The sequence below is a fragment of the Solanum stenotomum genome, chromosome 9 (assembly GCF_019186545.1).
Source record: "Solanum stenotomum isolate F172 chromosome 9, ASM1918654v1, whole genome shotgun sequence".
Lineage (NCBI taxonomy): Eukaryota > Viridiplantae > Streptophyta > Magnoliopsida > Solanales > Solanaceae > Solanum > Solanum stenotomum.
This window is the reverse complement of record NC_064290.1, coordinates 39,249,704-39,275,882: the sequence shown is the minus strand read 5'-3', so window position 1 is coordinate 39,275,882 and position 26,179 is coordinate 39,249,704. Positions and strand designations below refer to the sequence as shown.

General features: G+C 32.6%; 2 protein-coding genes across 3 annotated transcripts in view; both read left to right on the top strand.

The window, feature by feature from the left end:
• Positions 1 to 26,179, top strand: part of LOC125876926 (pre-mRNA-processing protein 40A-like) — a 1,068,087-nt gene that overhangs the window by 651,397 nt on the left and 390,511 nt on the right. The gene's annotated exons all lie outside the window — the stretch shown is intronic.
• LOC125876931 (protein SPEAR3-like) lies at positions 15,252 to 17,047 on the top strand. The gene is made up of 4 exons (XM_049558222.1): positions 15,252 to 15,624; positions 15,965 to 16,032; positions 16,514 to 16,598; positions 16,683 to 17,047. Exons 1-4 carry the CDS (start codon positions 15,379 to 15,381, stop codon positions 16,794 to 16,796), a joined length of 513 nt encoding a protein of 170 aa, XP_049414179.1. The 5' UTR covers positions 15,252 to 15,378; the 3' UTR covers positions 16,797 to 17,047.

Here is a 26,179-nt window from a genome sequence, read left to right as displayed (position 1 = left end):
TGCGTTAAGGTGCACGATGTCCTTGGAAGGACCAGGGCCATCATCAAGGTAACTCTTTTTTTTTTCATGTCACATTCTTTTCTTTTCTTTTCTTTTCTTTTCTTTTCTTTTTTCATATCACATTCTTCAAAGAGGGATTTTAAGCACTTTGTAGCTATCATTGATTACTCAACCATCCCTTTTTTTCATAATTGATAATTAGAATAAGTCTATGTTATAATGCTCAAGGAAGCAAGGTGCAAAAATTAGGAATTCAACAAAATAGTTAAGGGCAAAATATGGCTACCAATAAAAGGCTACATGCTCAAAAGAGCTAACTAATGATAAATTATGAAAAGGTAAAAATTTACCAGACAAATCAAAGAAAGTCTATTATCATCTCCTAAACAAAGCAACACTTTTTATTTCGCTTCAATAACATGCAGGGCAAGTTCTAGACTACGATGCAAAACATGGAATAAACAAAATCTCACCACACATGGCACAAGTATCAATCAAGATGGATCAGTTTCACTTCTAAGAGAGACAAGATCATAACAAACTACAAAATAAAATAAGCTATATACAAAGTCGCAACCATGAACCTAGATGTCAAAAAGTTTGCAATTTCACTAGCAATCAAGCATTCACAAGAAAGTACTACTCAAATTTAGGCCCAAATAGTAAGTATCACATAACTCAAAAGGGTCTTTTCTTTTCTCTTAAAAAAAATAAAAATAAAATTTATTCCTAAAAAAAATAAAAAACACTCGGTTCAAAGTGACTATCCTCAGGAAAAGAACCGATAACAAAAGCCAAGGAACCCATCCTAAAAAAAAACTCAATAAAATGGTAAAAACTAAGAATTCATTCATCCACCCCACACTTAAAAAGATGTTATGTCCCCAAAGCATTAAATAAAATTTAAAACAAAGCTTAGGAAAACTCCCTGAGGCCTTTAGGCCTAGATAGTAGCATGTTCTCTTAATTTTCATCAAGGGTCGTCACCCCACACTTAAGCTCAAACATGTTCCTTTTTTTTTTTTTTTGGTACTCAGACTTCCCCTAATCTGCAAAAATAAGAAAAGAAAAAAAAGTGATACTAATAAAATAAAATAAGAAGTTACACTACTAATTGGGTTGCCTCCCAATAAGCGCTTAATTTAACGTGGCGGCACGACACCATCAATTTTACTATTTTTCCTTCCACTTTGAAGATATGAATTGCACCCCTAATTTTACATCAATTTTTCTATCATGCGCAAGGGGTGGTGGTACAAAAATAAAGGTCTCAAGCAATAGATATCGCATTGTACACTTCTTGGATCCTAAGTGAGGAATGTAATTCTCCGATATTGAAACAATAAATTCAAGAATATAGACACAATTTTCCTCCTCCATACACTTTTCTATAGGCTCAGATGGCTCTATTAATATCTCATCATCTAAACATAATGTGGAAAAATGATTGGAATGAGGTCCAATGCGCCCTAACTTATGAATTATTTTATTATTTACACCTTCATATTTACACATACTAGAGTTTTTAAAAATAATATTATCTACTTCATTACATAACTCTAGTGCAGTCTTCTCAACAATGACAACATCAATAAAATTATGATCAAGCAATTGGTCTTCAACCTTTAGCTTTTCAAGTTGACTTATAAGTATTTTTTCCTCCTCACACATTTTATTACTGAATTGTTGTGTGTCATATGATTTAATCTTTTCACTCAACTCAAAATTTACTTTCTCGAGACGCCAATAATAGGTATCTTCATCAATCATGCACGTACATATTGATTTATAGCAAAGTATTAACGAATCTTCTATGTCCCCACACAACTTATTTTGTTGAGAAAAAATTAGGTTATAAGAATTCATAATATCAGAGGTACAAAAATTACAAGAACTCTTAACACTACATACTTTTTCAGATGACATCTCAAGAAGAGTAAACATATAATAAAGAAAAGTAAATTAAAGAAAAAAAAGGACTACAAGTCAAAATAAATACTAAAGACAATTTCTAAGCCACATTCCCCAGCAGCGGCGCAATTCTTGATAACGTTCAAATATACTTCTTGAAAAGAAATATAAACGATCGTATGCAATATATTTACCCAACTATGAGTCGGGGTCGATCCCACAGAGAATATGGAAGAATATTGTCAATAGCAAATATTTAAATCGATAGTTGTTATATAAAAATGGGGGGATTTAAGTTGAAATTAAATAAAAACAATAAAAAGATAGCTTTGAACTAAGTATTTATTTATATTCAGATTATTAAAAGTAACTAGGAATGTGTTCCCCATAAGCTCATAACGCGGTAATCCTAATAATAGTAATTATTTACTAGTGTATTACCTGCAAAGTGATAAGTTAGGTATCTCTAAATCATTTGATCCGGCTACGTGTGTATAATTTACTAACCCTTACATTTACCTCATATTAGACATCATAATCGATGTTTGGCTTAGTTATTACTTCGCACCAATCGACACTAGCCTATTAGATAGTATCACACTAAATCTATGTTGATAATTCTTTTCTTGTTGATTACCTCCTTGGTCCGGCAAGTAGCAACAAGGCGAGTTCTAACGCGTGCACTCGTTAAAAAGATTTCTAAACGAAAGAATTATCAATGCATGCAAGACACTATTCAAGAATTGCTTAGTTATTATTCATACTTTGTTAATCGCTTATGGTTCCCACAACCCTAGTTATGAAAGTTAGCTACTCATTATCTCAAAATCACAATCAAAATTCATTAAAATGAATATGCTTGTGTTAATCATAAAAAGTTAAGAACAATAGCTAAACTATCTTTTATTAAACATGAATACAAATAAATAATAAAGAAGAATAAAGAATAAACTGCAACTCTACGGCCTCCACGGCGGCTCTTCCAAAGTTCCTAAGCTAGAAAAAATTTATATTGTGTCTTGTATCTTGGTTCTTGGCCTCTCTTCTTCCTCCTTTTAAGAATAATTTTTTTCATCCCCTATTTATAGATAGAGAAACCCTAAATAAAATAATTGAGTTCAAGACAAATTAGAAAAACAAAACCCAATTAATTGGGTTTTCCACTGTACGCGTATTTCTGGAATTTCACGTTGCTCGCCGCCTTTCATACTAATATGAGCCCCCCGCTGCTGACACGTGGCAGCAGTAGTACCCAATTTCAATTGCAAATTGTTTGCAGCCTTTTTCCTCATATATACAAATATATTATTTTATTAAAATTAATTCATTAAGCTGTCTGCTTGATTTCTTTCTTGAACCTTCAATCTTTTATTCGTTTTAGCTCCAAACTTCTTTATTTTTCCACCAATTTAATCCTACAAATAAAATACACAATTTAGCACAATTCATAAAATTTATGCTCAAAAAAGACAAATATAAATAACAAATGTGAGAAAATAATGATTAAAAATATGTATTTTTAGCCTCACATCAAAAAGAGCATAAATAGTCATCTTTCCGTCGAGCGTTTTTTTGCTTTCTTCTTAAGAACATCAAAAAAAAAAAATTAAAATAATTTAGTTTGTCTTCCAAATCATTCATCTGATAACTTTCAAAACTTCTTCAAGTTGAATACGACATATTTTTGAAACATAATTTTTTAAAACTAACAACTATAAATTTGTCACATCCAGTGAACAATCGAAAAACAATCAGGTATTTTTTTCAATTTTTTTATTCGTTTGGATGAGATATTCGTGTATGTCGAGTACAAGAGTGTTGTGTTTTTTCCTTATTGAATCAATGAAATCTTTGTATGCATTGGGATTTATAGCTTTTTTCGGATGTTTTGTATCCAAATTATGATGTATAACGAATGAAATTATTTTTTTTTCTAATTTAGTAGCTGTTTTTTCTGTTTGAATGCATACAATAATTTGTATCCGATCCCATTAAGTTAATGTAACTAATTGATCATGAACTATATGTTGAATACAACAATATATGAATACAAAAGTGAGATGAAAATACAAAGTGAGATTGAATATAAAGTTGTGAATACAAAAGAAATACTCTCTTCATTTGAGATACAAAGCGACTTTGAAAGGTAAAATACAAACTAATGGATCATGAACTATATGTTGAATACAACAATATATGAATACAAAAATGAGATGAAAATACAAAGTTATAAATACAAAGTGAGATTGAATATAAAGTTGTGAATACAAAAGAAATACTCTCTTCATTTGAGATACAAAGTGCTTTGAAAGGTAAAATACAAACTAATGGATCATGAATTATATGTTGAATACAACAATATATGAATACAAAAATGAGATGAAAATACAAAGTTATAAATACAAAGTGAGATTGAATATAAAGTTGTAAATACAAAGAAATTAAATACTCTCTTCATTTGAAATACAAAGTGACTTTAAAAGGTAAAGTAGGCACAAAAAATACAAAACTTATTGGTATATAATTAGGTTGAATACAAAACAAAAGAGAAATACAAACTTGTTCACATATAAATTGAGATTGAAATACAGAATGAATACCCAATAAAATACAAAATTGTTAGCATACAGTTAGGATGAATACAAATTAAGAAGGAAATACAAACATGTTGGTATACTAATTGAGATTGAAATACATTTTAACCCTTGGGTAATACACAAATCAAATGAGGGAAATTCCCCAAAATTTTGAATATTATTTGGTATACCTCTAGTAATTCTAATTGAATCAGTCATTGTAGACAATCAGATGCTTTCCCCATAATCTAAAACCCTAAAAACAAATTTCGATATTATCAAATTTTAAAATGTATTAAATATCAAACAAAACAAACATATATATGAATTTCTAGAATCTACAAAATCTGAAAAATTAAAAGAAAATCACAAAAAAATTGAAATTAATAAATATATGATGAATATTTAAACAAAATCTATTTAAACAAAATCACATAAAAATTGGAAAATTTGACTGAAAATTCATAATGTATAGAATCAGTGATTTAAACATCAAATAAAAAAAATCAAAATTGATAATGAAAATTACCTTGCCAACCGAGAAATCTGCTTGAATTAATAAAGAGATTTTGTTTAACAATAAAGAAAATTTCTTGATGAACAACAATTTAGCACTTTGAAGAAAGATAAACTTGAAACATGAAAGGTGGGGAAGAAACGTGAAAGTTGGGGAAGAAACGTGAATGGTGATGAAAAAAGGTTAATGGTATTGGTTTAATTATTTTTTTCACTTTAAACGGTTATTGATAAATAATTTGGTCTAATATAGGACTCTTTCCATAAATAAAATTAATTTAAAATACTAAAATCTGAATACATATTATTTTATAAAAATATTGTCATTCTGTCATTTTAAATAAATATTTTAAAGTGTTGTTATTTTGAGTAATTATGTTATGTATTATGACTTAATTGCTAATTTTCCCATAAAATAATGCTAGACATCATGGAATACCTTTTATTTAGTTAAGTCTATTTTTATGAACAGGAGTATTTGTTTTTTCGTAAATGTAAGTCTTAACAGTTAAGATATACTCCTTATGTCCCAATTTATGTGAGACATTTCGAATTTTGAGATTCAAACAAGTCTATCTTTGACCGTAAATTTTTCATATATCTTTTAAATATTTTGAATTATCAATTATTGTGACTTCTAGTACTTTTTACGTAGTTTACAAATATATAAATAAATTTCATTTTAAAAAATTTGAAGATTTTATGATTAAATTTTCGGTCAAACATTAAGTTACTTAACTCTCAAAAAATAAAATATGTCACATAAATTGAGACGAAGGAAATTATTATTAATTACTAGTTTAGTAGTTGGCAGAGAGATCAGGGAGGCAGAATTGGTGGATTTGTAAGGAAGTCACGTCCTTTTAGTTGAAGTGGTTAGTTTCTTGACAGAAAGTTAGCAAAAGGATGTAACTTACAAATTTTAAGAAAGTTAAAGGAAGGTTTTTTTATTTATTGAGATGGCACAAAGATGTAATTTGAGTTTGAAGTATATATAAGGGATGCTTTTCGTGATATACTCATCTATTTTCATTCGTTTTAGCCAATAATATGATTTTGATATAGCAAAATCAACTTGTTTGTTAGTTAAAATTTGTATAGTTTAGTTCAATAGGAAGATTTTAACTCCATGTTGTTAGCACTATTTTGTTAGATTTACTACAATCAATCACGTAATGTGTTTTGAAGGTAAATTAAGTTTGATCCTTCGCGTGTTTTCACTTTTCTGATGAAATACAACGTAAGTTTAGGCGATAGCCTATTAACTAAAAAACATACTATAATAAAGGGAAAATTATGCGGTTAAGCAAACTTATACTACTTAATTACTCACTTTAGCTATCGTTTGCTATAATTACCACTCGCGACTAACATTATACATTAATTACGTGGGCTGACTTCAAGTTTGTATAATTAGCCACATTTGTATATGTATAATTCACCAGAATATACAAATACATATGTATAATATACAATTATCTAACCGATATACATATATAATTCACCTCTCTCCCACTCTCTGCCCTCTCTCCTCCCTCTCCCAATCTCGCTCGCCTATTTTCTCCCCCTCCCAATCTCGCTTGCCATTATACAAATGCATATGTATAATATACAATTATCTAACCGATATACATATACAATTCACATCTCCCCCACTCTCTTCCCTCTCTCGCTCGCCTCTCTCCCCCCTCTCCCAATCTCACTTGCCATATATACAAATACATATGTATAATATACAATTATCTAACCGATATACATGTACAATTCACCTTTCTCCCACTCTTTGCCCTCTCTCTCTCGCATCTCTCCTCTCTCTCACAGTCTCGCTCGCCTCTCTCCTCCCTATAACATGTAGCTACGAATTGTAATTATCAAACTATAGCTATGGAGAGTAATTAGACTATTTTTGAGTGGCTATATGTGAAAGTTCCTCTATAATAAATATGATGACTATATTTACACAAAAAAATCTTCTAGCGTTGTATCTATTTTAGCAGTAAGTAATGTTGATTTTATAATTGGAAAAAAGACAAATATACCCTTGAACTATCGTAAATAATATGCAGATACCCTCCGTCATTCTTTTGGGACAATCGTGCCCCTGCCGTCCAAAAGCTAGAGCATATATGCCCTTCACTCTAACGGAAGACTAAATAGGGACACGTGGCACAATCTTATCCGTCGACCTGATATTTAATAAATGTCGAGTCGGTGGATAAGATTATGACACGTGTATGTTCGTTAGTATAAAGGGAATATATGCTCTAGTTTTTAGATGGCAGAAGAACCAATGCTCCAAAAGTACGACGGAGGGTATCTGCATATCATTTACGATAGTTCAGGATATATTTATCATTTTCCCTTTTATAATTATAAATCTCACAATATAATAAAAGGGACTGAATTTGGCCCATCCATTAAATAATTAGCGTACAGAAAATCACAATCACAATATAAAATGTGATAAGGAGATCAATCTTTTTTTTCTTAAGAATCTTTGGATGATTTGTTTTTTTTTTTAATTAATGGTAGATGCAGAGAAGCAAAGTGACCTTCAACCCTTTATGGGAGGATTTGGTACAAGTCCCTGTGTACTATAACAAAATAATTAATTAGAGAATCTCATTTTTTATAGGATTGTGTGGTTGATTTGGTGTCTAGTTGGAAGTGTAGAGTGGTTTGTTTTCTTTTCTTTAATTTAATTACTAATGCCAGCAAAACTCAAAATAAAGAGAAAAGAATAACATATTTTTTCAAGAGATTATTAGTATTAGCTAAGACAAATCGTGTGGAGTAATGCATACTGTAGTTTTGCATGTGCCCACAATCTATAATAGATATGTTCTACCATCTCTCCCCACTTATTTATTTTTTTCCATCCTGTATATATTACTATTTATTTAATATTATTAATTAAATCATAATTAGGACTGACATAAAAAATCACCATTACCTTGGTTTCCTCCTAAGTCTTGTTTAAATACTTTTTTTCCATCCAATGTCTGGAGCCAACATTAGAGTCCCGATTAAATTCGAATCATGCACTGCAGGGTCCATTCAGGGTGGCGCTCCAAACATGATTTTCTACATACCCAAAGCCAGGGGCAGACCCACGTGAGTTCCAGGGGTTCACCCGAACCCCCTCGGCAAAAAATTACACCATATATATAAGATAATTTTTTTGTAATTTTGTAGATATATATATTTTGAATCCACTCAATAACAATGAAAGACTGATGGCGCAGTGGCAAGTCCCCTTGAAATTGAGCATCACGTCACCAGTTTGAATCCCTGTGATAGTGTTTTAATTTTTCTTTTTTAGTTTCAGTTTTTTTTTAAATAAAAATTTAGTTCTGTTTTTCAAGTTTATTTTTATTTTAAAAAACGTGCTAAAAGTGTGGTTTTAAATCCAAAAGAATTCAAGGGTCTCATTTCTAAAGGCTTATTTACAGATTTATACTTTTATTTTTCGGACCCCCTGAACGAAAATCCTGGGTCTGCCACTGCAAAGCTCAAATCTAGACCTCTGGTTAAGGACCTTTGGTTATGAGCGAAGCAGTCTCACCATTGCACCACAACTCATGTTGGTGTCTTGTTTAAATACGAATTGATATTCTTACTATTATATTCAATTATTCTTTCTTCATATATTACTACTTATAGTTACGTTTTACTCAAAAAGTTCGGGCTCTACCTAGGACGACCTAATTTTTTTAAAATTTTTAATCCGATGTTCGATACTCATATTAAAGTCTGAATAAATTTGAATTTGCGCTAAAAATTTCATATTAGAGGGTAAAATCCTCCCTAACAAAGACGATTAATATGATTTACTCACTTTGTATTGTTAGACTTTTTACAATAGGGGTGTTAAGTTGGGTTTTTTATTTATTTATTTGTGTTTGATATGCAAGTAAAAAATATTATCCTAAAAGGATTTGAATATAAAAGGGCTTGATATACCCCTCAACTTTGTCATTTGGAGCTGATATGCCCCTTGTTATGAAAGTAACTCATATATACCCTTACACTCTGTTTGGATCATTGTTACCCATTGTATTGTATTGTATCGTTACTATACCTACAATTTTTGTTTTGATTGTTACTTAAAATGTATTGTATTGTATTGTATTGTTAAATTTCGTTGTTATGTAACAATGAAAACCCCCAATTTTATGGAACAACCTATTTGGTGTGTTTCCATTGTTTCTTAATTTCTTTTTCCAATTATATCTTTACATAATATTTCATAATACGATTTTACCTTTTACCTTATATTATTTAATTCTAGTCAAACCTCCTACCCTAGAATAATTACGGATGTTTTAGTAAATTTATTAATTACAATACAATACGATACAGTCAAACCAAACAATAAAATTTTATTAAACAAAAACAAACAATACAGTCTAGCCAAATATTGTATCTATCATACAATACAGTACAATAGAGTACCATACACTAAAATACATTATGAAACAATGGGTAATAATGATCCAAATAGAGTGTTATTGTTATACAAACGGCTCACATATACCCCTACCGTTATTTTTTCTTTCATTCCTTAGTGTAAAGAAAAATAATTTAAAACTATTTTTTTCGTGGTTATATTATAATTTAAAACTATTTATTTCGGATATATTGTAATTTAGTTTTTGTATTTGAAAAAAAAAAATTGGGTCATCTATAATAAATTTTACAAGAATATTAACAAAACTTAAATAAATTTGACCATCAAGATAATAAATCTAAATTAGTCATTGAAACAAAAAAAAAGTTAAAAAATAATAATATATGTTTGAGGAGGATTAAATATACCCATATGAGATTATATCTTTTTTAAAATAATTTAAAAAATTAAACTAAAATCAATTCCTTCACTTCGTAAATATTTTTTTTTGATTCATTAGCTTGTTCTTCCAAGTCAATTGAAGCTTGAATCATTCAAACAGTTGTAATTTTTAAAAAAATAATACATCTCCATTAAATTTAGACTAATATTATGTAATCTGCATAATTAGTAATTGAGGATCAAATAATAGAGGATTGTGGACAATTGTAATCAATTTAATTAATTCTAAATAATTTAATTGTAACAAGCCAATAGTAAAAAATTATTATTATGAAAAAATAAAATTAAAATTCAATAGAATGGCAAAAAAATCCTAACATGATGTGGAGATTCGAGATGCCAAATAATTGATGAACAAGAACGGAAAGAAAATTGAACAAACTCACAAGTCAGAAATATACAAATACAAGGATTTAAGGAGTCAACACTATTTTTATTTAACTATAATTCTTATTGATAAAGGACTCAAAGATTTTGAGTTTTATTTTAATTCTAAAAAAAATAAAAATAGTTAGATTTTGAATGAATTAGAGTGGGTCGGTAGGTTTTAATGAAGGGGACTTATTGCTTTGAATTTAAAACATAAATTTAATAAATTTAAGAAAAGAAAAAAATAAAACAAAAAAAAAACATGAATAAAAACGGAGAAAAAATAATCACCCCCTACGGGGATCAAACTCGAATCAATGCGGACTACATGCAGCACCTATGCAATCTAAGCTAGGAGCATTTTGTTATAAGGGGTGTCCTTTCAATTCTTTTATCTTTTATTTTATTTTTTATTTTTTTTATAGAGGTATATTCCGTAAAAAAATTTGACGAAGCCGTGTCACGTGACACACCTAAGGTATAGGTAAATCCGCCCCTGAGGGTAGGGGGTGGTGGGAATGGCTATGACATATGGGTGATAGAACTAGGAGTGAAGATGAGGTGTGTTGGAAGGTGTGAAGGATATTATCGATGTGAAATGTCATTTCCATTAGAAAAGTCATTTTCTTTATTTTCAAGAAACTTATTATTCTAGAAATATAGTATCCGAAAAAATTTGACCAATCCAACCTAAGAAAATCATAAAGCATTTTCTCAATACACCCATATTATTATTGATAACCCAATATTCCGTTGTACAGACCTGGGACAAACAAAATGTGATGAAGTTATTTTAATCCTTTTAATAATCTTTCGTGAGACAAACTTTGGGATCTACATGTCTATATTGTTCCACTTTCCTAAGTAAATATTCTATTGTGATTTTGGAGTAAGAATAAGATTACTTTATTAAAGTAACTTAAAATGTGGTATTCAAGAACACCTAATATTAGAGAGGTTTGCCTAAAAGGATTTTTTAAAAAAAAAATGGGTATAGATATTTACTCATGAATTTGAATTTTGAATAGAGTAGAATGTGAATTATTAGATTTTTTTTATTATTAAATGTCACCTTGAGGACGAGGATTAACTTAATTTCTACCTTATATATTACATGATAAATTCCAAACACAAAAATAAAAAACGAAACATAAAACTCAACGTCCACAAAATACAACTAAAATTGGATAGAGTTAACTCATTACAATATGATAGCCATCTCTCATGACTATTGTTGAAATATACTAATTTCTAAATTTACATTTAAGATCTTGTGAGCTTCTTCATCTTCAAGTTTTTCATGAGCTTATAATTCATAGTCATGATTTTCAATTTCATGGCTTAAATAATTGTATTAACATACCTTTTTCATGATTCATATAAAATATCTAGAAGAGTTTCCCAATCCTTTGACTTTGAGAATGAATTCTCTAAGATAATTTAATTCTTTAGTAATTATGAATTTATTAAACATTTAATTCATCAACAATATTATTAAACATTTCTCCCTTGTATATCATGAATAACTCGTATTGCTTATTCAGTTGAGTGAATTTTAGACTATAACTTTGTAACCAAAGGAGTTAACTCTAGTACCTTTCTCTGCATAGTTACAATGTCTCTTTCAAAATTTTACTCCAATCTTGAAAGTCTTTACAACTTAAAAATCAAACACCTATTACAAATTTTTCATAAAAATATTATGTTTACAATATATCGAACAAAGAATCAATATATCTAACAACTTAATGAACTATAACAATAGCTTTAACTAGAAACATGCTCCTCATTTATAGTTTGACTCAAAAAAATACTCCTCACAATAATTACTATTGCTAAAAATAAATCTTGATCTAAGCAAATAACGTCCATCTTCAACATTCCATACACTCTGGCCCCACCACCACTTCCCACCATACCTAATAAATCTATTATAAAAAATAAGTAATTAAAAATGTCACTTATTTTTCAAAAAAATAGATATTTCAATAATAAAATTCTCCCCAAAAACAAGTTCTACATAAATATTTTCCATGAAAAACTTTTTCCTTTCTACCAATTAAACACCCCAAGTTATCAAACCTTAAACATTAGTACTTTATAGTTACCCCATGAATGGACCCTTAAAAAGTGACTTCCTTTGGAGTGACAAGCAAACAAATTATGTTAAATTGGAAAAGAGGAGGAAGAGATTTGAAAGAGAATATGACGCTTCGAGGTAGGCTCATTTAAAATCAAATTAAAATCGCTAATTTGAATCGGAATAAAGGTAATGATTTATCTATAATGAATTAATTTATTGATTTAGCGGTTTTGGTAATGATTTTCACTTTTTTAATTATTGGGTTATCGATTTTTAACTGTTTGATATTTTTACTTAATGGGTTAGCCGATAGTCCAATAATAAATTATATTTATACCATTCGATATATAAAGTCCTTAACTTAGGCCTTAGTTTCATATTTTCATTTCTGAGTTGTCTCAAACTCTCAGTTATTCTACAATGTGTCGGTGCTTGCTTTTGCGCAAAATGCAATCTGTCACTTCATGTGCATGGTTTATTTGTTTTGTCACCTTATTTATAAGTGATTATTAATTATACTATTTTTGTTTCAAATCTTAATAGTTAAACCGATAATCGAATTGATAACGATCAATAATTGATATATCGATTATTGATAAGCCAATATCTTCATGGTTTTATAATGATTTACCATGTTCACAAGCCGAAAACCAATAAGGCAAACTGATAAATTTTAAAACCAAACCGAACCGACTGATACACCATCCTAAAAGATTTGTTTTCTTGTAATTGTAATTGCTAGAGTTCACATGTTTTGTTTAAAAAATGAGTGGATTCTCTCTTTCCACCACGAAACAACTCATAAAATATGCCCCACAAATCATGCGCCTAACAGCTTTGATTAGATTATGATTTACACCTTTGAAATTCTTCTATACTTCCTACGTTTATTTTAAGTATATTTAGCACACCCTAAGTAAGTCATTTTGCTAAAAATAAATAAAATCTCTTTAATATATGCATTGAAAATTGTAAGAAACCTTTGAAAATTTTTATAAAAAATTTATCAAAACATTTATTAGATAAGGGTATTTTTGTAAATAAAAAATAAAATTAATACTTTTTTTATTAAAAAAATACGTACTTTGGAATAAATTAAAAGACCAAAAAATCACTTAAAAGGGAATGAAAGGCCGGATTCGTAATTTATTTCTTTACCAGTAAAATTTATCCCCAGATTTGGATTCAGATTTTGTAATAAGTTCCATGAATTGTAAAAAGACAATGTATATTGTTCACATTAATTACAATTGTATTGTTATCTTAAACACATATACATTCAAGATCTGATTCTCATTAAATTATTCCTTACATGAGACTCATCAGTTTTCAAATAATAATAATAATAATAATAAAAAAAAAAAGTAGTTCTTTTAACATAAAATAAATAAAACCCCAGCTGTGGAATTTAAAATCCTTCCATGCATGTTTGCTTCATGTAATTGGTTATAAGGTCAAAAAGTTTATTCATCCTACAAGACAATCCCTACGAAGTAGCTAATAAAGATTTCAAGTATCTATTTCACCATATTTTGTTGGACGTGAGGGATCTTATCAGACGGCAACAACCCTTCACGTTTAATTCTAAGTTTGTGAGTTCAAATCAGCAAGAACCAAAAAAGTAAAAATTCCTATAGAGGGACAAAAATAAATAAATTTATATTTGAAAATCTGTGTCAAACACTAGATAATTATCATATATCACTTATGAGAATCAAACATGAACATTGACACATTGCATCTCGCTCATCTAGATAACAAAATTCCTTATATTTCTTCCAATTTGTATATAAGCAAATAGAATTATTAAATACTTCTCCCTTTAGTCTAAATACAAATTTAAATACATTTAATCAAATTTCAAATTGTTAAAATTATTTTTGTGACTCTTTTCAAACTTTTCTTTAAAATAAAAATAGTCATTATTTGAGATTTAAAAGTAGCTAAAAGACCCATTAAAAAGAAAGGTGGTTCTATAATCTATTAACCAAAATAATTAATATATTTTTGAACTTTAAAATATTCATTCATTTCGAACTATAAAATTTTTGCCAACATTTCATTATATTGGACTAGACGGAGTACTACAACGGAATTAATAAATGCCAACACATAATGGATATTCAAGAAATAGGGTATAAAATCTATTTCTAAAACAAATATATTATCATCCATACAATTTTTTTAACGCAAATACGGTTCACGTAATAATATTATAGAAGATCATTATTATAGTCAATTCCCAAGAGAGGTAAGAAAAAAATAATTAATAAAGGAGGTTGGGTTAGAGAGAAGAAACGTGGAATCGAAGCGCACAAGAAGAAAAAAAAGATTTTGTATATATAATTGCATTAAATAAATATGAGTATATGATAGAGGGACGATCACAAAAATTAACTCCCTCCATCTAAAAAAGAATAAGCTTTTTTTTTTTTGGAAACAGTACGTGATATATTTAATATCACAATATTAAAGTGCATTTTGATACATTTATTATAATTTTAATTTAAAACCACAAGATTGATAAATCTTCTTTATTTTCTTAAATTTCATATCAAATCAAACTATATTACTCCCTCTGTCCAACAATACTTATTCGCTATATACTAAAAATAGATGTCCAACAATACTAGTCCACTTTATGAAATCCATGAATGATTTTATATTTAGTTCCTAATTTACCCTTATCATTAAATATAATCATTTTCCTATCACATTTTTCAAGACATTGTACTTATTGTCCTTCTATTTATAGTTTCTTAAGGAGTGTGTCAAATCAATAATGGATAACTATTGTTGGACAGAGTGAGTAATAATATTGGATATTTTTGGAAGTTGACAAAAAAAGAAAAAAAGTAGTAAATTAATAAAAGGGCATAAAATCCAAGCAAGTATAAAAATGAAATGAATCTGATAAATGTAAATAGACAATCTGATCCAGCAATGCAATAATTACAAAATTATAATAGGGAAGTTGGAGAGCATAAAAACCCCTTTTAGGAGATCTCCTTTCTCTTCACAACTTGACACACAAATTTATTTGTTTTCTAATTATTTTTGGAAGAGAAAGAATGGGAAGTTGTAATTTTGGTGAACCAAAGATAGGAAATGAAAGATCATCATCAAGAAAGAGCAAGAAGAACAATTCAGAGAAACCAAAACAACCACAAAGAGGTCTTGGTGTTGCTCAACTTGAGAAAATTAGATTGCATACTCAAATGGGTTGCAATACTAATTACAACCCTTATCCATCAACTCCATCAATTTCATATTCATCAACTTCTTCTTATGCTTTTACACCACAACAAACCATTATGGTACCCCTACTTTCTATCTTTTTTTTTTAACGATTCCAATATTATGGGAAGAGAATGCGCATTCATTTGATTCTGATCCTTATGGATCGAAAGGTAGACTAGGCTGGACCTGCACGGCGGGGCCCTTCTAATAATATCCATAAATGACTTAGTTTTGATAATAGACGAACATTACATTACAAAGTGTCCTAAACAATGAAAAAATTGTACCATATGTTTGGATACTAAAAATTGATTTATTTTATCCTATTTTGGGAATTATGTATGTGTGGTGTGGTGTGCAATTACAAGATATTTTCCCCTCTCCATTTTGTGATAACAAATCTTTCTGTGATTTCAGATGGGATTGGGGGACATTGAAAGAGCAAATATTAGATATGGAGATTCCCAGCCACCTTCAACAGCTAGGTACTATTTATTTTCCTACTAAAAAGAAAATTTAATTTGCACTTTATGGGTGTGTGAAGGAAAATGTTTTTTAGAAATTAATTGTGTAGGCAAGTGAAAAACTATTATCACATCCGTATATATAATTTAGACAAATACTATGGGACGTGAGGATGAGGGATAGGGGTGAAGATGAAGTGTGTTGGAGGATGAAGAGGACACGATCAATATAGATCGTCCATAGTAGCAGCGCTTATTTTCCCAACTTTCATTAGAGAGCTTGTTTTCCTAGAAAAAAATATTTGACCGACCTAAATGTGTTTTGTTACTTGTAATTCCTCGAAAACCTTATCAATGAAAATATGCTCAAAATCCTTCTTAATTTTAAAACATACACATATGTTTTCGGATGGATTTTTTTTTTCCTAAATAAATCATTTCATTAGGACAGTTATTATATCTTTGCTAATATATCTTTTTTACCTTTTATCATCACATTCAGTGCTTGGCATCCTGGTACAGTGTATGAGCCTCAGCAGTTTGCTCAGCCAAACATGAATAGATATCTACTTAACCTACAAATAGAGGTATTTTCTTGCATTTCTCAATCGAATAATTGGAATTTTCATACTCTTCTTGTTATGTCTTATTGTTTGATGAATGAACTACAGGAGTCAATGGAGAATCGAACCAGAAATAATAACTCAATTGGATCAAGTACTAGTCATATCTCTGAATCAAACGGCGACCATGAATTAGATTTGGAGCTGAGGCTTTCAATTTAATTTGATTTAACAGCAACTCTGTGTCTATCGATGATCGTCATATTATAAGCGTATAGACTTTATGTAGAGTTTAGAGCAACATTTGGCTTCGTCTCTTAACAAAAAGTTAAAGCAATTTAAGGAAATTTGTTAAGTCTCTTCTGGAATAATTGAAGGGAGTTCACTTTTCATCAAACTATGAGAAAACATGTTGTTGCACTTGCTTGTCACTGCACATGATATTTCATTAGGGTATATATGGATATAGCAAATTAAACATCTAATAATTAATGGTTTTCTATTTCATTTCTTATATCTTTTATATATTTATCAGTACTATTCATGATTTTGAAATGCTTTTCTTTTTTGGGTATATAGGAGATGATATTAATACTTTAATATGCATCATTATATAGTCGTGGCAGAGCGACTTGTCCGCTAGTAATGGTCGGGGAGGGGGAAGAATATTATTGCTACTACAACTATCCGAGGTAAAATTGGTTGTTTAAGCGAAACAAAAAAATAGTTTTTACTTGGCTCTCTCTACATCATCCGAAATAAACAACGGTAGAACTTTTCAAAATATGAAGGAGTTAACTTGCTTCATCATAGCGCCCTCCTTTGCTAGCACATTTTCCTCTCTGAAACTATGTTATATGGGTTCCCCAGTTGGCACAACAGATCCCTATAACATGTTTTTTCTTGAATAATTTTCAACTTTATAAAAAAAAAGAGGGAACATAAGAAAGATTTTGATAGGATAGGATTTTTTTTATTAACGGGATAGTTATATTAAAATACTGGTATGAAATGGGTCTGTCGCAGGCAACATGAATGTTAGTGTTTTGGAACAAAATTTGGCCATATACATAAGTATTACTCCCTATGTCCCATTTTATAAGAGGTAGTTTGACTTAGCACAAAATTTTAGAAAGAAATGAAGACTTTTAAAACTTGTGGTTCAAAATGAATGATAGAAATTTGTGTGGCTGTGAATCATTTCATTAAGGGTAAATAGATACTTTATAGTTAAATTGTTACTTAATATAGAAATGTGTCATTCTTTTTGGGACTGACTAAAAAGGAAAATAAGTCACATAAATTGGGACAGAGAGAGTACAAAAAACTAAGTTTCCTTTAAGTATATTGATCCTGAAATGTCTGCCTGAACTGCATTCTTTGCAAACACTAGAAAACGTATCGAAAAGGTGGGTTTTCTAAAAGTACTGCTCCTGCCACCCTATTCTGCTCCGAAATATGTGTGTTGGCAACACTTCTCCACCTTCTCCATTAGTGTAATGATCTGATCAGTCATTTTTGGAAAGTTTCATGAAATTACCATTTTTTCCCTCCCGATGTCGACCCCGAGTCTTTTATGATTGATTTTGAAAGTTATTTTTGAATTTTGAGTTAAAAGTTGAGCATTTGTTAAGCTTGTGAGTTTTAAACCCGAAGTTGTTAAGAAAGTAGTTTTGGGGTCTTTTGGAGTTTCGAGTGTCAGAATAAAATTTCGTCGATTCCATCAGTCCCAAAATGTGAAATCTGATCCCTGAGAGTTGTCGGTTTTTGATTTCGAGTCTTTTTGAGGATTCAAGGTCCTAAGTTATGCAATTGTGGACTTTTCAGCCTTTGCATTGACTTTTGTCAACATTCAAGTTCCGTTGGATTTGAGGGATGACTTTAGGCCTAGGTGAGGTCTTGGTTGATTTTTGAGAGGCTCCGAGCTTGTTTTTGCCTTTTTAGGCATTGAGTTAGTTTCTTGTAGTTTTCATGGATGTAAGCTCAAGGAGACCTCAAATTTGTGTTTTGACGGTTCCATTAAGTTTGGAACGTCCATTATAATTGATTTGCATATATGGTTTGTGTGTACGAGGTTCTGAACTAATCCCGAGGGTCCTTTCGATGATTTTTGAGTTGACTGATTTTCTGTGTTCTGGTGCACCCTCCGCGTTCGCGGAGCTTGTGGCCGCATTCACAGAGGGGAGGGGTGAGAACCCCACGCTCGCGGAGTCTCGACTGTATTCGTGGGAGGCCAATGCATTGATATCCGCGTTCGTGAGACACCTACCACATTCGTGGAGGTCAAACTCATTAAAGACCGCGTTTGTGGGCAGGGGTCGGCGTTCTCGGAGGACCCCTAACAATGTTTAAACCCAAATTTTTGGGTTTCTTCCCCATTTTGATTTTTGGAGCTTTGAGAACTTGGTATAGGCGATTTCAAGTGGGTTTTTCAAGATAAAATTATTGGGTAACGTTTCTTAACTCTAAATCTTCGATTACCCTTTATTATTATTATTATTATTATTATGATTATTATTATTAAATTTATGAGTTTAAATTAAGATTTTGAGTTGATAAATTGGGGGTTCTTCATGAACTTGATTTCTGAAGTAAAAGTGAGTTTGTGAACTGATTTTAAGTCCTTTTTCAAAATGATTTTCCCTAATGAGTTCCTAAAGCCTTGAGCAATATTTTCAAGTATTAAATTTCAAATTCAAACCTTATTTTCGGAATTGGGTTTGTGTTGATTGATTCACTTTTCAAGAGAAATTGGTGTAGGTATTATTGTTTCCGAAATATGATTGTGAATACTTGCTTGTGCATAGATTGTGTGGCTTTGAAAGTGATCCAGAAGGGGAAGACTCAACTATTGGAGTGATTGTTGATTGATTTAAGGCAAGCGGCTTCCTAAACCTTGTATTCTAGTAGAATTCGTGTACTTCCTTCGTTGCTCGTGTGTTGGGAGTAATGGGGATGAGGTGAAGGGTTTAAGTCCACTTGTTACATCTAAATGAATAAAATGGTGGAAATGAAAAAGGCTATGTGATGAACATGACGATGTAAATTGTCTTATTGTGCCCTTAGTGATTGATTGATGAAATGCTTGAAATTATAAATGTGGACTTGAATTGTGCAATTTTTTGTCTCTTCCTTGTGGTGTGATATTACTGTATGCATTGATCGGTGAACACTGTGATAAGACATATGATGATTGTTAGGTCGAGGTCTTTGCTGGCAAGTGTTATTATATAGAGGCCTTTGTCACTGGGTGTTATTAGGCAGAGGTCTTTGTCGGCGAGTGTTATTAGGCCAAGGTCATTTCTGACGAGTGTTATGATGTCGAGGTATTTGCCGGTGAGTGCTATTATGTTGAGGTCTTTGCTAGCGAGTGCTATTATGTCGAGGTCTTTGCCGGCGAGTGTTGTGATGCTGAGATCATTTTCGGCAAGTGGTTATAAAGCCGATGGGAAATGATTCTAGAAAGAGTTTGACTATTGCGACTTGATGTATATGATATTTATGTATGAGTTGGTTGTTAATTGTAATTGATATACTTGTTGCGTGTGATTGAACTACTTGACTTTGAAGTTGACTTATTTGATTCGTTTACTTGCTAAATTGTTGCTATTAGACTGTTAATATTGGGCCTTGTGGGCCGTGTATTGTAGAATTTCTAGGTTGGGCTGATTTCTATGCAAATGGTAGTTTGAGGAGGTTTGGTTAGAGAGTCAGGGGGGGTATTCATTTTCTAGCTAGTTGCTTTGTTTAGTAGGTTGCTTGTTGTGTACTGTGTTGTTGGTACTCACCCGTTGCTTCTACACTAGTGTAGGTTTCGAGCCCGAACCCATGTGATCTTCTTCTTCTTCTCCTGACAATCGAGGCTCGTGAAGGATTTTGAGAGGTAGCTGCTTGTCATCTTGGCAGACCCTCATTTCCTTTCTCTTTAAGCTTTGTTCTACTTGAGAAACAAAAACTCAGATTTGTATTTATCTTTCAAATTATGTATTTTCATTAGTGTCTTGTATACGTTACAACCAGGTTTTGGGGTATTGTTTAGAATGAATAAGTTTTCTACCTTTGTCTTGTTCTTGTTTTAATATATTTTTGCATTTCTTTTGTTTTTGTTGGGTTGAGGTTGACTTGTCTTGGTGCGAATTGAAAAGTGTCATCACGTCTATTTTTGGGTTGTGACAAAATGGTATCAGAGCCCAGGTTTGTACTTATCTTCAAGAGGCTACAAAGATTGTTAGGAAACTTCTTTCTATTCATCCTTTCTTATCATGCGTGGTTGCCTTCGCTAGTGCTGAGTTGCCGCGTGTTGTTTTGGCAGATGCTAAGGACCAGAGCTTCTATTTCCTGTGGTAGAGGGGAGGCAGTCCTTGAGGCTATTGTTAAGACCCTAGCTTGGGGTAGAGGTAGGGCCTGTGTAACACCTCAAACTTCGAGAAAGGGCTAAAAGAACAAACGGGAAAGTCCACAAACCCAAAATGGACCATGAACCCTTCACGACACCTTAGATGGGCCGTTTAGGGGTCCATAACCCATTAAGGGCATTTTGAACCACCATCTAAGAGTTCCCGGGTAAGAGTCACTTAGATGGCGCCTTAGACGGCTCGTTGGGATTTGGACAGGCCGTCTAAGGGTCCGTACAAGTCACCCAACAATTTTTAAATTTTGTGTCAACTTAAAACAATTATATCTCTCAGCACAAAAAGCATTAGGTGGCCCATGACCTATCAAATTAAAGGTCTTTGAGTCATCTTTCCAACACCATCGAGTTTGCCTAATTTTAAGCCTAGAGTAAAAAGTTGTGCTTGTTTTAGTGAAGCCCTATCGGACAGAGCAATATCACGACTCACTAGATGGGTCGTGGTGCTTTAAACGGCCCGTGAAGCCCTTCTTTTAAGTCACCTCGTCAGTTTTAAGTCAGAGTCATATTAGTCTTTCCCTCTATGCGTTTGGTACTAAACTACATCGTTTCAATTCATCTAAGACTAATTAATTAGTCAAAAACTACCTTAAACAAATCAATTTCCTCTCAAGTAAGTTCCAAGCAGAAAATGAGCGTCTTCTACAATTTTCAGGCCTAGGGTTCTCTCCTCCAAGCGTCAACTTCAGATTTCTTGCAAGTATTTTCATCCACAAGGTATGTGGGCATTCAGTAAGGGTTTTTTTCACCCTTATGCCCAAAACATCAGACTCCTTTTTTGATTATTATAGTTTTATGAAACTAGGGTTCTTGCCCAACTATGCAGATTCAATACAAAATTGATTCTTGTGATTACTACTCGATTCTATACTTATTTCAATGAGTTTGCATGAATTCTTATGGAGATTTTAAGGGAAAAGAACTTAGCCTGTAATTGTAGTATTTTCACATGAATTAGCACTTCTCCAAAATTAAGCTCAGGGTGTTAGCATTTAGTTTTAAACAAAATTTAGTCAGTTTTCTGTCCACAGATTTTCTCTCATTTAGTTTTGTCTTATGAATTCAGGACCACATTTTAAAATAAGCTACTAGTGTTCAGTTTGGGAGAATTGTTTAGCACCCAGTTGGACTAGGGTTCAGCGTAACCTCAAGTCCCAAAACTATGTGCCATCGTAGGTTTATAAGTCTCCTCTGTTGGGCATCAGGTTTAGTGATCATGCCACAGTCATGCCTTTATACTGTGGCAAGGTATATTGGGTCCTCTCGATGAGGCGTATACATTGGACTCCACATTTAGCTCACGTGGTTTATTTTGGTTAATAGACTCTCCCACAGTATTGGCTTTAGTAAGATACTTCAGGCCCGTAGTTGTATTTATTCTCAGTTTTTCATCATGCTTCCAGTTTACTCTTGCATTCTAGTTTTTATGCATTATTATATCTTGGGCCTATGTACTTTAGTTCAGTTCAGTTTACATACTTGACTAGTATTTTTTGAATGTTTATATATTCAGTTAGATTTGCATATCCCTCATGCTCAGTACATCTGAAGTACTGACTCATACTCTATGCTGCATCCTATTATAATGCCGACTCATGTTCTCAGGTTCAGCCATGTGATTAGCTCATATCGGCACCACATCATTTATAGTCAGGGGTGAGTCCTTATTATCTGAGGATGTTTCTTTAGTTTTTTTTTTCGGTTTAGTTAGTTCGTTGTTAGTTTCAGCATTTTAGAGTTAGCTGGGGACTTGTCCCAACAACTCATCAATATTAGAGGCTTTCAGACGTAGAGTCAAACTCACTTGATTAGGGTTGTTCTACTGTGAATTTAGTTATTTCTTTCACATATTCTCAGTTGAATTTCTTTAGATTATATTCATTATTCAGTTATGCTTCCGCTTGGTTAGAGTTATATCAGTATGCTAGTGATATGCTAGATTCAGGGTTAGCTTGGGGTTACTTGTGACCCTAGGTACCGTGTTACATCAATGGGCTAGCCTCGGGATGTGACAAACTTGGTATTAGAGCATCATGTTTAAGTGTCCTAGGGTGTTTGAAAGTCACATCAAGTAGGTTCTTCTTCATGGGTGTGAAGCGCGCCATACTTATGGGGGAGGAGCTATGAGACATCGTGAGGAAAAACTTCTCTTCTTTCTTTTCCAGCTCGTGCTATAGATTATAAAATCTACTTAATCTCCTTCTAACTCCTGATCTTCACATTTCAGTGAAAATGTCTCCCAAAAGAGCCAACGCTAGGAATCAACCAACAGCTCCAACAAACCCATTGAATGAACAAGTCATGTATGTCGAGTTTAGGGCTGCTTTCCAAGTTCTTTCTCAGGCCATGATCACCCAGGTCAATCGGCAGGATATGGCCCCAGCTTCGCCACAAACTAAAACTGTTGTAGCAAGAATCGGGACTTCACTCGGATGAACCTTCCGTGTTTCATGGGTCTAAGTCAAAAGAGGATCCCCAAGAGTTTCTTGATGACATCCAGAAGGTAACAAACATTATGGGTGTCACTCCAGTCTAGAGTGACGATTTAGTCGTCTATCATTTAAAGGGAGTGGCCTACACTTGGTACCAATAGTGGAAGAAATCTCATGATACTAATGCAGGTCCAGTGACTTGGAATATTTTCAAGACTGCTTTTCTAGGCCGATTTTTCCCACTTGAGCTCAGGGAGGCAAAGGTGCAGGAACTTATTAATCTGAAGCAAAATGACATAAGTGTGAAGGATTATACTCTCAAGTTCACACAACTATCCAAGTATGATCTAGCGATAGTAGCTGACTCCAGATCTTGTATGAGCAAGTTCGTGTCTGGTGTGTCCGATGATGTGTACAAGAAATGCAAGACCACCATGTTTAGTAAGGAAATGGACATCTCTAGGTTTGTCACTTATGCTCAGCAGATTGAGGAACATAAAATCAAAAAAAGGATAGGAGACAATAAGAGGGCTAGGACCGATGACTTTAGATACTCTCAGTAAAGGTCAGAGGGTGGCAACCGCTCCCAGTTCTGTCAGAAGAATTTAGCTATAGCTCCATCGTTTGCTAGTGCTCAGTGCTAAAATTTAAGAGGGATCAACGGGATAGAGCGTCTGGCTCCCAATCCCAAGGTACAGTTACTAGTGAGCGCACTCATTCAGTGTGTAATAATTTGTGGTATGAACATTAGAGTGAGTGCATAGAAGGTAGTTGAAATTACAGAGACACTCATTCACAAAATCAAGCCATATCTGCAACAACTCAAGTAGATCGCCCCACTTAGTAGGGTGCCTTGTCCAGTATAGGTGGTGGTCAGTGCCAGAATAGGTTGTATGCTGTTCAAGCTTAACAGGACTAGAAGGATTCTCCTGATGTGGTCACAGGTACGTTACAAGTCTTTTTATTTAAATGTTTATGCATTACTAGATCCTGGGGCTACACTTTCTTTTGTAACTCCTTATATAGCAAAAAATATTTGGTGCAAGTCCAGAAACTCTACCAGAACCCTTCTCAGTCTTAACTCTAGTTGGTGACCTAGTTATAACTAGATGAGTATACTGAAATTGCCCTATCACAGTTTCCATGAAAGTCACCTCAACAAACCTTGTAGAATTAGAAATGATAGATTTCGATATCATTTTAGGCGTGGATTGGTTTCATCTCTTACCTTATTGCCAAAATATGATTTTCAAAGGGTATATCTATCATCTTATTTGAGTTAGGATTCAAACTCCGAAACCCCAACTCTTGAGTCAGACCCAGTCGTAAATGAGTGTCCAGAAGTGTTCCCAGAAGATCTTCCGAGAGTTCCTCTTGAAAGAGAAATCGACTTTGGAATAAATCTCCTTTTAGATACACAACCCATTTCTATTCCTTCTTACAGGATTGCTCCAGCTGAGCTTAATGAATTGAAAGAACAGTTAAAAGACCTTCTAGATAAGGGCTTCATCAGATCCAACATCTCTCCATGGGGTGCTCCAGTGTTGTTCGTGTGAAAGAAAGACGGTTCCCTCAGGATGTTCATTGACTACCGTCAGTTGAATAAAGTCACAATCAAGAATAAATATCCCATGCCCAGGATTGATGACTTATTCTACCAGCTTCTAGGTGCTAGTTGCTTTTCTAAGATAGACCTCATATCCAGCTATCATCAGCTCAGAGTCAGAGATAGTGACATCCCAAAGATAACCTTCGGGACTCGGTATGGTCACTATGAATTTGTAGTTATATCTTTTGGACTAACAAATACTCATATAGCTTTCATGTACTTAATGAACAGGGTGTTCAAATAGTATTTGGACATGTTCGTCATCGTCTTTATTGATGATATCCTCATTTATTCTTGGAAAGAGGAAAAGCATGAGACTTATCTGAGAGTTTTTCTAGAAACCCTCAAAGATCGCCAACTATTCGCTAAGTTCAACAAATGTAAACTCTGGTTACAGTCGATCGCTTTCCTTGGTCATGTGGTATCAACGAAGGGATCCGAGTAGATTCTCAAAAAATTGAGGCTGTAAAGCACTGGCCCAGACCCACCTCTCTAACTTATATCAGAAGTTTATTGGGTTTGGCTGGTTACTACAGGAGGTTTGTCGAAGGAGTTTCATCTATAGCTGCCCCATTGACCAAGTTGACTTAGAAAAATGTTATGTTTCAGTGGTCAAATGAGTGTGAGAAAAGCTTCTTAGAACTGAAGACCAGGTTGCCTACAGTTCCTTTCTTGACTCTATAAGAGGGTTCAAGTGGTTATGTGGTTTATTGTGATGCATCCAGGGTCGGCCTAGGTTATGTGTTGATGTTGCAGGGTAAGGTCATTTCTTATGCTTCCAGACAGCTTAAGGTCCATGAGAAGAACTACCCGACTCATGACATCAAACTTGCAGCCTCGTGTTTGCCCTAAATATTTGGAGACACTACTTGTATGGTGTTTATGTTGATGTGTTCACATATCATAAGAGCCTCCATTATGTGTTAACCCCGAAAGAATTGAATCTTCGTCAGAGAAGATGGCTTGAGTTTCTCAAAGACTACATTATGAGTATGCTCTATCATCCGGGTAAGGCCAATGTAGTGGCTGATGCTCTCAGCAGATTGTATATGGGTAGTGTGTCACATGTTGAGAATGAGAAGAAAGAATTATCCAGAGATGTTCACAGGCTCACTCTCTTAGGAGTGTGCATTATGGACACGTCATATGGTGG